The following is a 14163-nucleotide window of genomic DNA, read 5'->3' on the forward strand; positions in this document are numbered from 1 at the left end:
TTTCAACAGATGTCGGTAATATTAGTTTCGCTATTCGTTAATAGATGGCGCTAATATTATCGACATCTAGTGGTGAATAGATGAAACTTGTTTGATAACTACTCAACAAATGACGGTAATATTAATTTGGCTACCTGTTAAGAGATGGCGCTAATATGTAGCTATGCAATTTAGCATAAAGTTGCATGCGAGATTATTTGTTTAGACTTTAGAGTTATTTAAAATAAAACAGGAAGCATTTATATAAACCCATTTATTCAACACTCGACATGATAATATCCAAAACGCCATAACAAACTCGCAGGTACAAACAATTGATTTTCATTCATAACCTACTCAAACCACAATACAAATACTACGGTCACATTGAAGGCTTTTGGGGTCTACGTTACAATTAGGTACATAACTTAGTAATTGCTCGATGGATTACCATATTGCTATGAATATTGCACAATTGAAATCTGCTACATACTTGTAGGGACTTCTTTTTCCACATTGTAGTAACAATTTGGTGTTTCTGGAATACGACGACTGCTTAAAACCCATTTTGATATTACAAATAAAATAACAGGCATTATTTATATCAAGTCTTAATTTTGCCCCAAGCTGATTACATCTAGTTCACTTTGAGTCGCAATAGAACAGGATTATTAACTAAATTGTGTATTTTTTCAGTGTTATGCAAAAAAATCAACTATTTGTAATTAAAATACCACAATGGTAAACTACGAGTAATACAGGGTATTCATGAGTCGGAGCAGGGTCACATACTGGGGAGGGTCACATAACACCTGAGCAACTTTCATAATGGGGCAACACTGAATTATGATTTTTTTTAAATTGATAGTTAATCATCAATTAAGTCATAATTAGAACGTCATTGATAATTAGCTATAAATTAAGTCATACTTAAGAAAAAATAAAACACAATTCAGTGTTGCCCCATTATGAAAATTGCTCAGTGTGACCCTCCCCAGTACCCTGTTCACTCCTGCTCCCGACTCATGAATCATCTGTATAATTATTTGTTCACTAAAAATAATATTTCATATTATATTAGTTATGTGTGACGTGCGTGGTGGACGAAGGAAACACAACGAAGTAAAAGAACATGAATTCAAGATACCAATTCTGTATCATAGTTTTGGTAGAATTGTATAGTAGAGATAATAGGCAAATGTGCTAATAATTAATTGTTCCTTTCGATCAGGCAGAAATAATAAATTTCAGTCATAATTAAGAACGTCTAGTTACATAAAAGTACCTAGATTGTTACGGACAAACTTCAGTTTGATTTTTCTACTTGATTGCGATTCCAAAGTTACTATTATTATGAGTTTATGAGGCTAGGACATTAGATAGGTACTTACTTCAAACCTGCTTCAAACTAATGGTAAAATGGCACTATATCAAAGTCAGAAAACGATGTAATCTTTGTTACAAAACCGATTGCTAACTTTGTGACAGCGCCCTAGGTTACACAAATGTATAAACGATTAATATCCATACAAATCCTATAGTAAAAGAGTCAAAATTGTATAATACATTTATTCTAATGGTGTCTCTCTATTGGCACTTCGTACTGTCGGTCTATGCGAGATGAAAATAATTTATTATAGTACATATCGTCACTACTTTTAAAAAATCTCGTATCTTCGTCTGTCAATGATAAGAAAATTGTAGTAAGTATGTATGGGATGCATATAGACTTACTGCGTTTTAACTTTGAGAAGCAGCGTGAGATAAGTAGTGACGATATGGCGCTTTCTCTCCGCGCTTGTTCGCAATGTTGTGTCCTAATTTACTATTTCAGTACATTGATGCTGTTTTATCGCACTAGTGCGAGAAGTGGTAGGTTTATGTGCCTATTTCGTAACTTCAAAGCGCCATATGTACTGAAAAAAGGCGTACAATACAATACACGTGCGTAGATGAAATATGTAACTCGTGTCGATTTAAAACACGACCGACTCGTTTTTTCTTTTCCGCATTTGTATCGTAATACTAATTATGGACGCGGCTACATGGGTTACGTAGCTACGTGACTCAAATATCACAACATACCACATTAAGGTTTTGGGCAACGAACAATTAAAGATGAAAGAAATACCGAAGCAAAGGTAAATTGAAAATTTACTTAGTCTTTGGGTAATAATTCTCATTTATATAAACCGAGAGCAGCGTTTTAGTTTTGATTAAATTTCTCGCAAGCTCATGAATTAGCTTTCTTAATAGAAGAAATATTTAAATAAATATTATACAGGGTGTCCCAAGACTATGGGACATGAACGGAAAGTACCTTAAATATCGTAGATAGGGTATTTTGCTACAAGAAGACTTTATTTTATTTTTAAAACTAAGTAAAACTCCATTCATAGATTTTTAAATAATTACATGGTTAAACCGGGAATCAAACCCGCTACACGAGAAAAAAAACATCCTGTAATTTTGTCATACCGATCGATAGGCTTCATCATAAAGATTATCTTTCTCTAAATAACATAGTGTCGGAGATAAAAGGAAGACCATGAATTTTAACATTTTACATGGCAGACTCCTTACCCTTAAAATTTGTCCATACATTAAAAAAAAAAAAAAATTTTTTTTTGAATGCAGTTTTACCAAGTTTTAAAAATAAAATAAAGTCTTCTTTCAGCAATATATCCTATCTGTGATATTTTAGGTACTTTCCCTTCATGTCCCATGGTCTTGGGACACCCTGTATAATTGCTTTTTCCACATAAATTAAAAACTCTTTGGGTAAATAATATTTTCGGTTTATGCTCGAAAGATGAGAAACTGGCCATACGCTTATATGCATTAACATGACATAACAAACAATACATATCAATTGACAACAAATGTAGTTATTGATGTGCAAGAAGTTAGTTGAATAAAATCACCGCATGGGTTAAAATATCGTTGTCCAGAATATCGTATTTTCTGTCCTGCATACCGCACGTCATATGCCTACAATGGATATAATGATACCAACAGAAGAAGACAAACATATATGGACATACGGCGTAAGTCATCTTTCGAACATACATTTTGTGTGCGTAGCCGAATGCACAAAGGCTCACGAAACGCTTACGATAATATCTCTTTCGTAGCTATCTATCTCTATCGCTCTTGCATATTGGCGCGACAGAGCCAGATTACATTTCTGCGGCGTTTCGGTGGCGTTTCGCGTCGCAGAAATGTCATTCGGCTACGCCCCCTGTTCTATTCATTTCTTCGCCGAATAGGGTTATTTTTTTAGATTACGTACAGAAATAATTTATATAATCAATAGGTTTTCATGCAGAAATGAACACTAGATACGTTATAAACATAAATTTGTATTCAACCACTTTGCTTCGTTAAAATTTCAATACTTATAATTGTTCATGCCATTATTCCATTATACTAATGAGAAATTAATAGGTATTTTTCTTATTTTAACATTTTACGGTAAGTTGGGAAATACACAAATGATTACAATATAGCTATAGACACAGATTAGGAAAGAGTAAGATAAGTGCATAGCTACCTAATAAAAAATAGTCTTACAAATACATCGACATACGTCAAAAATACAATCATTAAATACAGGTCTAATTCATACGTCATAGGTACTTACGGCTATCATAGACGGTATATGTACAATGTACATTAATATAAAGTAAAATATACAATTTTGTGCCAGTATCATTTCATAGGACAGATTTTTTTGATGTTACAAATTTAGCGAAAGTCAGTAGATACAATCATTCAAATGTTGGCTTTTCTTCCTGGCCATAAAATGTTGGTTAAGATTGATAAACTGTCCATAGAGGTCATATATCGTGACAACATCTACAATTAGGAATAAACACACAGTTTAATACATTCGAACAACATGAATAAATCGTTTATAAAATATATATGGATATCGCTGAAAGTTAAGATACTGATTTTGATATCGACGATTTCCCAAAATTTTCTTACTAAGTTATACAAAATAAGTACCGGCGGTATAGTCTCCACAAAGAGGAGACATGATATCTAAATAAACACGTTTTATCCTAAACATTGACATTTTAAGGCACTATCTATACACGCCCTACGTGATACAAAAACACTGGAAATAAAGAAAACTTTCATAGACACAACGTTCTCTCTCCGCCGTGTATAGATTGAGCCTAACACAGTATCTAAAAAGAGAAATGGACTAAATGGTTAAATGGTACATAAAGTTTAAAATTGACTGTTAGGTTAGACCGAAGTTTCAGCTGATGTGCTATTTTTCCTAGAATCACTTTTTTTAATTCCGCCACTCCAAGATTCCTTGCGCCTTACGATATCGCCCTGAAAACCGTCCAGAGGCCTCGTAACTCGAAAATCAGCTAAGTAAATCTAACATTGACAAGTATCATACAACAAAGATACTAAAATCTGGATTTCGATAAATAGACACCAAAATCATGCAACAAAAAAATTTAAAGATAAAAGTGTAAAGGTGGAAGCGTAACATCAAAGATAAAAAGATATGAGCGATATGAACAGTGATTCTGAAACAGTACTAGAAAATGGCTAAAAATCTACTTACATCATAAGTTAATCCGCGATTCTCCAATATTAACAAACCTTACCCTAGTAGACTTAAACATTCAATATATTCCTTGTAAAACTGAGTTTAATAATGCCTAAGAACATTAAATCTAGTCCAATAGGGATTTAAAACTCTTAAACGATATTTGACTAGACATTTCTAGGTATTTTTTCTACATTCTTGCACAACAACGACGTATAGTATATTAAGAAGTTGCATGAGTTACTACAATATTAGGAATATACTCTACACATGCACGTGTTTCACGAAAAATAATTCGCATCGTGCATTCCCTGTCGAATGATCATTCGTGAAGGGGGTCCGTGCCATGCTATGCGTGTCCGAGTGCCGTACAGGGCTAGTCATGCTCGGAGTTAGAATTTGGTGTCTTTGACGCACACCTTTACGGGAGGATCGTCTTCTTCCACTTCATCCATGGTGGATAGCCGCCTTTCTATCTCCGATTGGAGATCTTTGGACATCAGCTTTTTATGCTTATTGCTGGAATTGATAAAGGTTTAATATCTATTTGCAAAAGTGCCTGTTGGTTATTTATTAATTATTGCTTCATTCGATCTCGACAAATTAGAATGTTGAGGTTCGTATGTTCCATGCATCGTGACGTCGAATATGTTTTATTATGTTATGAATGTTTTCTAAACAAAAGTTTTTTTTGTGGCAAAAATTGGACAATGATCTATTTTCACTAAACTACATCCAATGCATTTTTTTTCTTACTTTTTCTTCCCTGTTTTGGGCTTAGCGTCCTTAACACCATTCTTATTCTTCGTCTTATTATTTACGTCCTTCCAAATGCCAGTCTTGTTCACCTCCTCCGATATGTTAATCGACGTCAACGGTATATTCATGATATTACCATTTATGAGAGGAATTTGCAAATTTTCTTGGTACGCCGGCGGATTACTCTTGCTCGGCTCCTAAAAGAAAAATTCAAAATATTCCGCACTCAAACCAAAAGTTTCAGTAATATACAAAGTTAAAGAGGGCTTACATATTCATGTGATACAAAGGCTACTTACTTTTTACAACGTTCGTAAAACTATATGCGTGAGGTGTAAGATGAAAACTTGCAGTGGACAAGGAAAGTAAAATAATGGCCAAAATAAAATGCAAGAGTAACATAACACGCAATTTATTTATAAAACAGCGCACTGGTCTACATGGCGGGATGACTAAATAAACGAATGGTTCGCCAAAAAGGTGATAGGTTTAGTTCCGTCGGCATAATTTTAATATTTTTGTGACCCATCCCACCTCATCTCCTAGCTCGCGCAACTCATCTTGGTTTCTCTTGGTCATTTCGGGCATGACGTCGTCCAGGATTTTCAGTTCGCGTCTGGTGAAAAGAAGGTCCAGACTCTTTCTGATGCCTATCATCACGACCAACATCAGTGGGAAGAGAATGGACGTTGAAGAAAATGACTTTATCACCCAGAGACAGACGAGGCAAGTGAGTTGTATAGCCGTGAACAGATGGACGCGTCGAATGGGCACCTGAAAAAATATTTGAATTGATTATGACATGTAATTTATGCGATGCGCTGAAACATTAATAGAAAAAACTGTCATTACTTGTCTCAAGAACATGTGATCCGGTTGATATTTCTGTGGCATGAACATTATTAAAATTCTGTCGAAGAACTGAAGTCCTTTTAACGAAGCAACGCCCATATACAGAAATACTCCAAATAGTACCGGCATGGGTATATGTCTCAGAACCGGGGTCAGCACAACGGACAATCCAATAGTGAGGAATATAAGAATATGAGTGGCTCTTTGTTCTCTCACGCCTAAGAATTGCGGCTTCTCTCCTGGCGCGGCACATTCAGATTCAACTTTGAGTGAATTCACGTGATTTATGCTTAAAACTGTGGCAGCAACAAACCACGGCAGCCCCATAACTGAACAAATCTGAATCAAGATAGCCAACACAAACAAGTCTAGATGATAGCCGCATCCCTTCTTTAGTTTATTTTCTTTCCTGTTAACGATGACGGCCGTTATTTGCTGGTCCATAAAGATTAGTATAGTGCCTAATAAAGCCGGTAATATTGCTACTAGTGCCGACCAGACAGGATTCCCATTAAACGGAGTTATCACCCAGTTCCGTGACGGAAGCGTCGGTTTGAACTCCGAAGGTACTTCGAGCTTAGGCGTTTTTACGCCCACTTTGTAATCCAGGAACGACATGGATAAAATGGCTATAATAACGGAGAAGTCGCTTATGATTTGTCGCACCTAAAAAATAACACCATTTAGTAAAAATTACTCCCAAAGTTAATAGAAAATGTAAGTAAAACAATTAATCTGTGTTTACCTTTGACGGAAAGAAGAGGGAGTTCTTAAAATCTTTGAGGATTATTGATATTGTAAAGGTGCCCAAGAACAGAATAATGGACATCAAGAAAACGTCCGGCACATAAACTTTTGTGTCGCATCCGCCGCCCGCCAAAGTTCCATTGTACAACTGAAAGAAGACAACTTAATAAAAGTGGGCCGCTCTTGCGGAAAGTCTTTAAGTGAGCCGACGTGAGTACCATGTACTCAGAACTAATTATATTGAGTGACTAACAACCCCTATTCGAATGAAATAGAACAACTACCTGGCATGAGTCTTTATCAACTGTTGTCCAATTAAAATGCTGGGGAACAGTGGAATAATTGCTCGGCATACAGTAGCATTCGTAATTGAGAACCTCGTCAGGGCGTGTCTTTAAAGGGTATTTCTTACCGATGGATATTACATTTTCTACGGCCTGAAACAAAAATTACATGTGATTAAATCGGTTTCACACTCGATTTAGTATTTTCGCGTCTGTTTGTTTCGTACCTTATAAATGAAAATAAACGCTATGAGGGTGGCGAAATTTTCTTCTGTAAACCTGGTGATGTAACAAACGAGTGCGCTGGCATCAATAGCCACTAATGTAATCAAAATTATCGCCGTCCAAGTGCCAATACAAAATCTAAAAGACATGTAATCCCAGGAGAGTTGCTTGCAAAATTCATACACTATTGTCTCAAATACCAACACAGGCCCTGTCGAACCCAATATTGTTAAAGGCTGACCTGAAAAAAACCCATAGCCTATTCCACATACGAATCCAGAAACTAAGGATTCCATTGCAGCCATATTTTTTCCAGTCGCTTCTCCTAATAATCCTCCAAAAGTTATAATAGGCGATAAGCAAGCGAAGTAGAGAAAAATCCAGGAGGCTACGCATTGTATCGCTAGCGCGTCTTTAAAATCAGACCAGTACCAAGGCACTTTTCTTTTGAGATCATTGATTAGGCCTCCAAATAGTATTCCTGTCCTTGATAAACCTGACTCCTCTCTTTGTTTCTGTTCCTCTTCTTCTTCGTCAAATTCTTCTTTGGGATTGTTTTCATTTGGACGTTTCCTGGGATCTTGGGATGGAATAGCAGCCGGAGGCTCAATACGAATTGTGGGATCCCACTCTCCGGGTGGCAATACTGTGACAGCATCTAGGAATTCGTCTATACCAGCCAGTAAATGGTCGCGTTTCTTTGCTCGGTATGCGACTTCATGGAAAATTTCATCTGACATGAGAGTTGCCATCGCTCGACCGATTTCGTGAAAACTGGAATTACTATTTGGTGGACCGAGTAATACAAACATGAATCGTGTAGGGACGGGAACTTCAGTTAAGTCACCCATAATTGTAGCCGATTTGAGCCTAACAAAAGCTGACAAAGTTTTCTCTAGGAAGTCAACTTCTCCGACCAGTATGTTGGAAGCTTCGGCACCGGGTGGTATCTTGCGCATAAAATGCGTATTACATTTATGATTTATATCGCCATTCATTGGCAGGTCACCTGAACTGTGATTCCGGAACATTGACTGACTGCTTGGACTTTTTATCATCCCTTCTTCTTGTGTTCCACCTGAAATATAAACATAATGTACTATGAGAACAACCTGATACACAAAATGAAAAGTCCATATACATATACACTTGTTTAATCATACGTGCATAACAAATCAATCAAATCATAGTTTTAAGCTCTGTAGTACAAAAATATACTATGGATGTGGATACAGTATTATTCTGAAATACAAAATCATGACTGATGTTTCCACTAACATCGACGAACATCGACGAAATTATGTAAAAGAAGCAAAAAAACATAATCACATTTGACAAGTAGCAGAAATAACTGAACATGGTAAACAAGGATTTATGAAAGAAGAGAAATAAGGCTTAGAAGAACAACTATTGTAAGGAGAAGCGGTTACCCGCGTTAGGGATGCCTAGAAAACGACTGAATTCTCCTTTGTGAGAGTGTCCATTTGACGAACTGCCTTCCTCGACTGTAATATAATAGGAATGTTTTACTATAGTACATTATAAAAGACGTCATCTAGCTTAAACGTTTAAAATACAATACATATGTACAATAAATAGATAGCTTCAAGTGCGAGCGTGCCGGTCATATAGCGTGAGTGGTGTTGAGTGGTCGAGCGTTACCAGCTCTCACGCCGCCTGACCTGGCACTGCTAGGTAGGAGCCTCTTGCGTCAGCTGCTTGCAGCAGAGCGGTGTTGGGCGACGAACTGGACCGACAACTCGAACTGCGACGAGACCCACCGTCCTGGAAATCTACGGCACCGCCATATCTGTGTTAACCTTGCTAAGAACATGCACTTGGACAGAAAAGTTTTTAAAAGTCATTTAGAAAGATTGCAATATAATAAGAACAATTAAAGTACAACTTACTTTTGCAAGACGAGTGATTCTTCCCAATATCAGCTAGTGATCTGATAAGTGGCAATCGTGACATGTTATTGTGATTTCGTTTTTCGTGCTGATGTCTATGTTTTCTCAACAGAGCATCCTTAACCTTGTCTCTACTATCGTAACCTAAGCACCCATCGAGAACCATGTGGTCTAGAACAGTGTCCGCGACCTGTTCCAAACAGTTCGCCTCAATATCTAAGATCACGGAGCCATTCAGAATTAAGCTCCGCAGTTCAAAGAGTGAATGGAGGGATAAAGTGGCGACATGAGGCTTCGACCACCTGTTTCCACCTTCTTCTACATCTTCTTCAAATTTAATCCACCGGGCGGTTTCTTCCATTCCAGTTCATCTCCCTCTTTAACCAGCTCTTCCATTTCGGAGAAAAGTGGGTGCGATTCAAGAGTGGCGTCGTCCACATCTTCGCCAAGAATAAATTGTACTCGTTGAGCCGGAGGCGTCACTGCGAAAAGAACAGGTGATTAAAAAATTATAACAAAATATTTGCAAGGGTCACTAACACTCAAGATATCAAAAAGTGGAAAAGTAAAACTATCTAATAGTGATCACTACTGTTATGATCGAGGACATGCAGTATGATTTGACAACCCTACAAGTAAAAGATACAATGAAACGCTAAGTGGTAAGAATATTGTTTAAAAGCGCCACTAGTAGTCGCTAGTGCTCCTGGTCCTGGTTTTCGATACAAAATCAGAATCTCAAACCGAAACTCCCGTTTCTCGTTATACAAATTCACTCATTTGAGTTGCGGAAGAAGACTCTTAACCCTTTATAGGTCAAAAAAGACCACCTTGTAACTCTTGTAAGACTATCTTTTTGTATTTTTTTCTTGTACAGAATTTAAAGGACTATTGGATGGCGATGAGGTTTGACCCACGATTTTTTTGAGTCTTGCCCGTTACGGCCTAGCCACGACAATGGTCTAAGGCGGCGAGCGGGGCGGCTGGGCTGCACGCCTTAGACCATTGTCGTGGCTAGGCCGTTAAAGGGTTATATTTAGTAGTCGCACAACCTCTTTGAAATATAGAGATGCTCTTTGATACGGGAACACTGGAGTACAATCTATTGAATTGAAGTGTCCTACTAGCGGCGATTTGAAGATGGTTTACTTGTCTTTCCCTATGTCCTAACTAACGATAGAAATAGTAAAAAATGGATTCATGCTTGTAAATGATAATGGGACATCGCAAAACTGAAATTTAAAGAAGAACCGTGAAGTTATAAGTTCTTACATGTTTCGCCATCTTCTGTGACGCTCAGTCGTCTGCCTCGGGGCAATATGGGCCCTACACAATTAATTTACTCACTTAAACTGTTATTTACATACATAAAATATAATTTGTAAATAATATTCTACTTAAATATCTGCTTTTGAAAGTATGTATAGGGTAAGTTTAAGGACATTAAATGCTACCTAAACATTGACCTATAAATAGCAATAAATCAATGATTTCTCGAAATTCATTAAATTTTAGTTATAGTCCCTATTTGTTTATCTACTTCTGTTTTTTGTCAGATAAATGCTAGTTTTTTTTTACAAATAATAATAATAATAATAATACCTAATTAGTTGGGAGAAAAACTTCATTGTAGAATTAGTTTAGACGGAGGGATTGAACATTTTCTACGTATTTTAATTATTAATTAATATAATATTTTTTTAAGACATATTTTTCATTAAAAATAAATATCGCAAATCTTATAATTTTCTCATAAATCATGTTGTAGATAATTGATAACGTTGCCATCTAAAAATAAGCCGGTATTTTGTCCAAGGTCGGCTGAAATTGCATCCACTTCAAAGCTAACAACGCTCCTTGTATCACCGACACACAACTTGGCTATTCAAGGTCGCGTTTGAGAGTTATTCATGAAACTTATTCGTGAAGTCCTTATTCATGAAACTTGATATAACTAACTTATAAAACGATATAGATATTATACGACTTTGGTTTTTACTTAGAAATGGATTTAGTTTTTTCATCATCAGAAAATGCATCGTAATGTAAGGTACAGCGGGACAAATCTCGATTAGAGGGCAATTGTTACTGACCCATTTTTTCCATTATTACACTATGATGTTGAGTTCTACATGTATCCACTGAACACGCCTACCTTATATGTATAACCGGTGGACACTCTATTTAATAATGCAAACATGTTACATTTGCCCCCCAGTCGAGATTTGCGCCGCTGTACCTTACACTTATAAAACGATATACCTAGATATTATACGACTTTGAACTTAGAAATTGATTTAGGTTTTTCCTGATTGAGAAAATAAACCGAATTGAAAGTCTAGGGGGGAGGGCTTTGCCCAGGCAGGTTTGCCCAGCAGTGGGACACCTTATAGTTTATAAAAAAAAATACGTGCCTAATAGAAGAAACGACGGCTGTTCGTATTTTAGTCTTAAGTATGTAATACATGTATATACCTATCTTATTTTACATTAAAATATAAATGACAAATCAAGGAAAATGTTGAACAAACTTTGTTAAACATCTCCGGGAACTAATACTAATTATTTATTCAGACAAAAATAAATTAAAGAACAGCTTCATTGTAACTTACTTCAGTAAGCTAGTCAATTGATTCGTAAAAGTGTAAATGAAGTTGTATTTTTGTTTTGAAATTCATCGTATTTCATTTATGATAACCTAACCACAAAATTAAAATTTTGAAAAACCCCCGACCGCGACCTAGTGGACCGATTTTCATGAAACATGGCTAAGAACACTCCCGACTAGCTCATCTTTCGAATAAAAAAAACTAAATCGAAATCGATTCATCCGTTCGGGAGCTACGATGCCACAGACAGACACACACACAGACAGACAAACAGACAGACACGGCAAACTTATAACACCCCGTCGTTTTTGCGTCGGGGGTTAAAAATGAGTTTTATGAGAATCTTGTGCTTTAATAAAGCCTTTGTCTGAGACCTAGCTCCTTTTCAGGATTTCGTGTTTGACATGTTTTACTTCGTTTAGGACCTTATTTACAAATTATTCGAGAGTCAGGCATACACCTACACTGCCGTTCTCTGTAACTTACCCGGTTTGTATGTGGTAAGTTACTTCTCCAGTGTAATATTCCCAATAGGTACAAATCGGGAATCACTTACTATCTACGAGGAAGAAGAATTTAATACTGGACAGACAAAGCTCATACAAAAACGCGTACCCCTGAAATGTAAGGGCCTTTTAGGTTTAAAACTAGATGGCGCTGTTTCGCAGCTTGGAAGTGGCCAAAATCATATTTTCCCCAAATATTTTTGCGTGTTTTTATTTTTTAGAAGAACAAATTACATATTTCTTTATTTTAATATCATTATATCACGTCAATAGTGTCCATACACATTTTGAAAATAAATAAATTTGTAGGCATCATCAGTGTAAATAGTTATGATAGTATTTAATAGGTGGCGCTAAAAAATCGAGGTACGATTCTTAGTATAAAGATTGTAAATCCTATATAAAAAAATCCTTGCTACGATACGAGCATGTTTGGTCGGGCGTCGGGCTGGCAGCGGGCAGTCAGTTCAAGCGTCCTTGAGCCTCAATGTAATTATGTGCATATATTTAATTAACCTTTTGGAGACTTTGATCTTTGACATGATCTTAGAGATATCTCACACATCACACGATTAGATGAGACGAGTGATAAGACCATTTCGTGTTTTTTTCTCGTTAGTCTTTTCTTGTGTGGATACGATGGATGTGGACTTTTTTGTATCATTATGTTGTGCTTATACGAATAAATATACAGCTATTTCTATTTTTTGCTTGAGCGACAGCCAGCAAAGGTTCGTATCAAAACCAGTTCAAACATACACGTTATTGATTCAGAATCTGGGTACTTTTAGTTCGATTGCCGCTTCAATTCGTTCTCGTAGCAGATTGAATGAGTCGTTCCAGCTTCGGGGAAACTTAATTGCTGTGTCGATCGTCAAAGTCGATAGACTCCGTATGATCAAGCTGTATGAGGAGTTGGGGGTCAAGTCAAGAGACGAGCCTATGGGCTAGGAGCCTATGGTAGGAAGTATATGGGTCAACAAGGTTGAGTCTAGCATCGTACCCACGTGGTCAATGTGTGTACACAGCCCATTGCCCAGGAGGAGGCGGGGTCACGAGGTCAACTTGTATAGCTAACTTAGGATTGTATTGCGAACTTAGGATGAAGCATGATCCTCATGCCCCACTTCAGAACTTCCAAGGCCCTGGGAAACGAATGTTGGTTATTTGGGTTACTCAGCTTTTTGTTATAATCCTCCCCCGTGTGGTGACGGATTAAAAATTTCACCACCCTCATTCTTCCCATCGGTGTCGTAAAGTCAGTGAGTTATAGGTTCAGTGTTGGCGTGAGCGACGGGCTAGCATCCTGACATCGCAATATCCGAATTATGTTTTCTTTTAACCCCTTCATTGCTAATTATGGCACTGAAGGTTGAGCAGTTTCTTGTACTCTGCCTACTTCTTTTAGGAATACAGGTGTGAGTTTAGTATGTATGTAAAAATTGGGTTATTAATATTGTTCGTAAAAGTGGTCGGTCGCTGTAAAAGTGGTCTGTGAGGCAAAGTCTATGGAGCGAATACGATTTCGAATTACCCTCTGCTCGCATAATGCGAGTCGCATTTCTCCATTCGACTCGTTCCGAGGCAATCACTCGAAAACAATACTGGGTCACACTTACTGGACTCTGATAAATAATTTAAACAGTAATATCCTTAGACCTACACTAATATGCGATAGGTAAACCTGTTGATCAGTTTGTGTTATCACGTTATTAG

The 14163-nt window shown here is 36.9% G+C and overlaps 1 protein-coding gene across 1 annotated transcript in view; it reads right to left on the bottom strand.

Moving 5' to 3' along the window:
• Positions 1–5710: 5710 nt before the first annotated feature.
• Positions 5711–14163, bottom strand: part of LOC125227227 (sodium-driven chloride bicarbonate exchanger) — a 48301-nt gene continuing 39848 nt past the window's right edge. The window contains 8 exon segments of the mRNA XM_048131486.1: positions 5711–6088; positions 6167–6832; positions 6912–7061; positions 7198–7350; positions 7425–8500; positions 9105–9215; positions 9333–9689; positions 9692–9814. Of these exon segments, the coding sequence (XP_047987443.1) occupies positions 5804–6088; positions 6167–6832; positions 6912–7061; positions 7198–7350; positions 7425–8500; positions 9105–9215; positions 9333–9689; positions 9692–9814 (2921 nt within the window). The 3' untranslated portion in view covers positions 5711–5803.

Source organism: Leguminivora glycinivorella, chromosome 6 (genome assembly GCF_023078275.1).
Source record: "Leguminivora glycinivorella isolate SPB_JAAS2020 chromosome 6, LegGlyc_1.1, whole genome shotgun sequence".
NCBI classification, from domain to species: domain Eukaryota; kingdom Metazoa; phylum Arthropoda; class Insecta; order Lepidoptera; family Tortricidae; genus Leguminivora; species Leguminivora glycinivorella.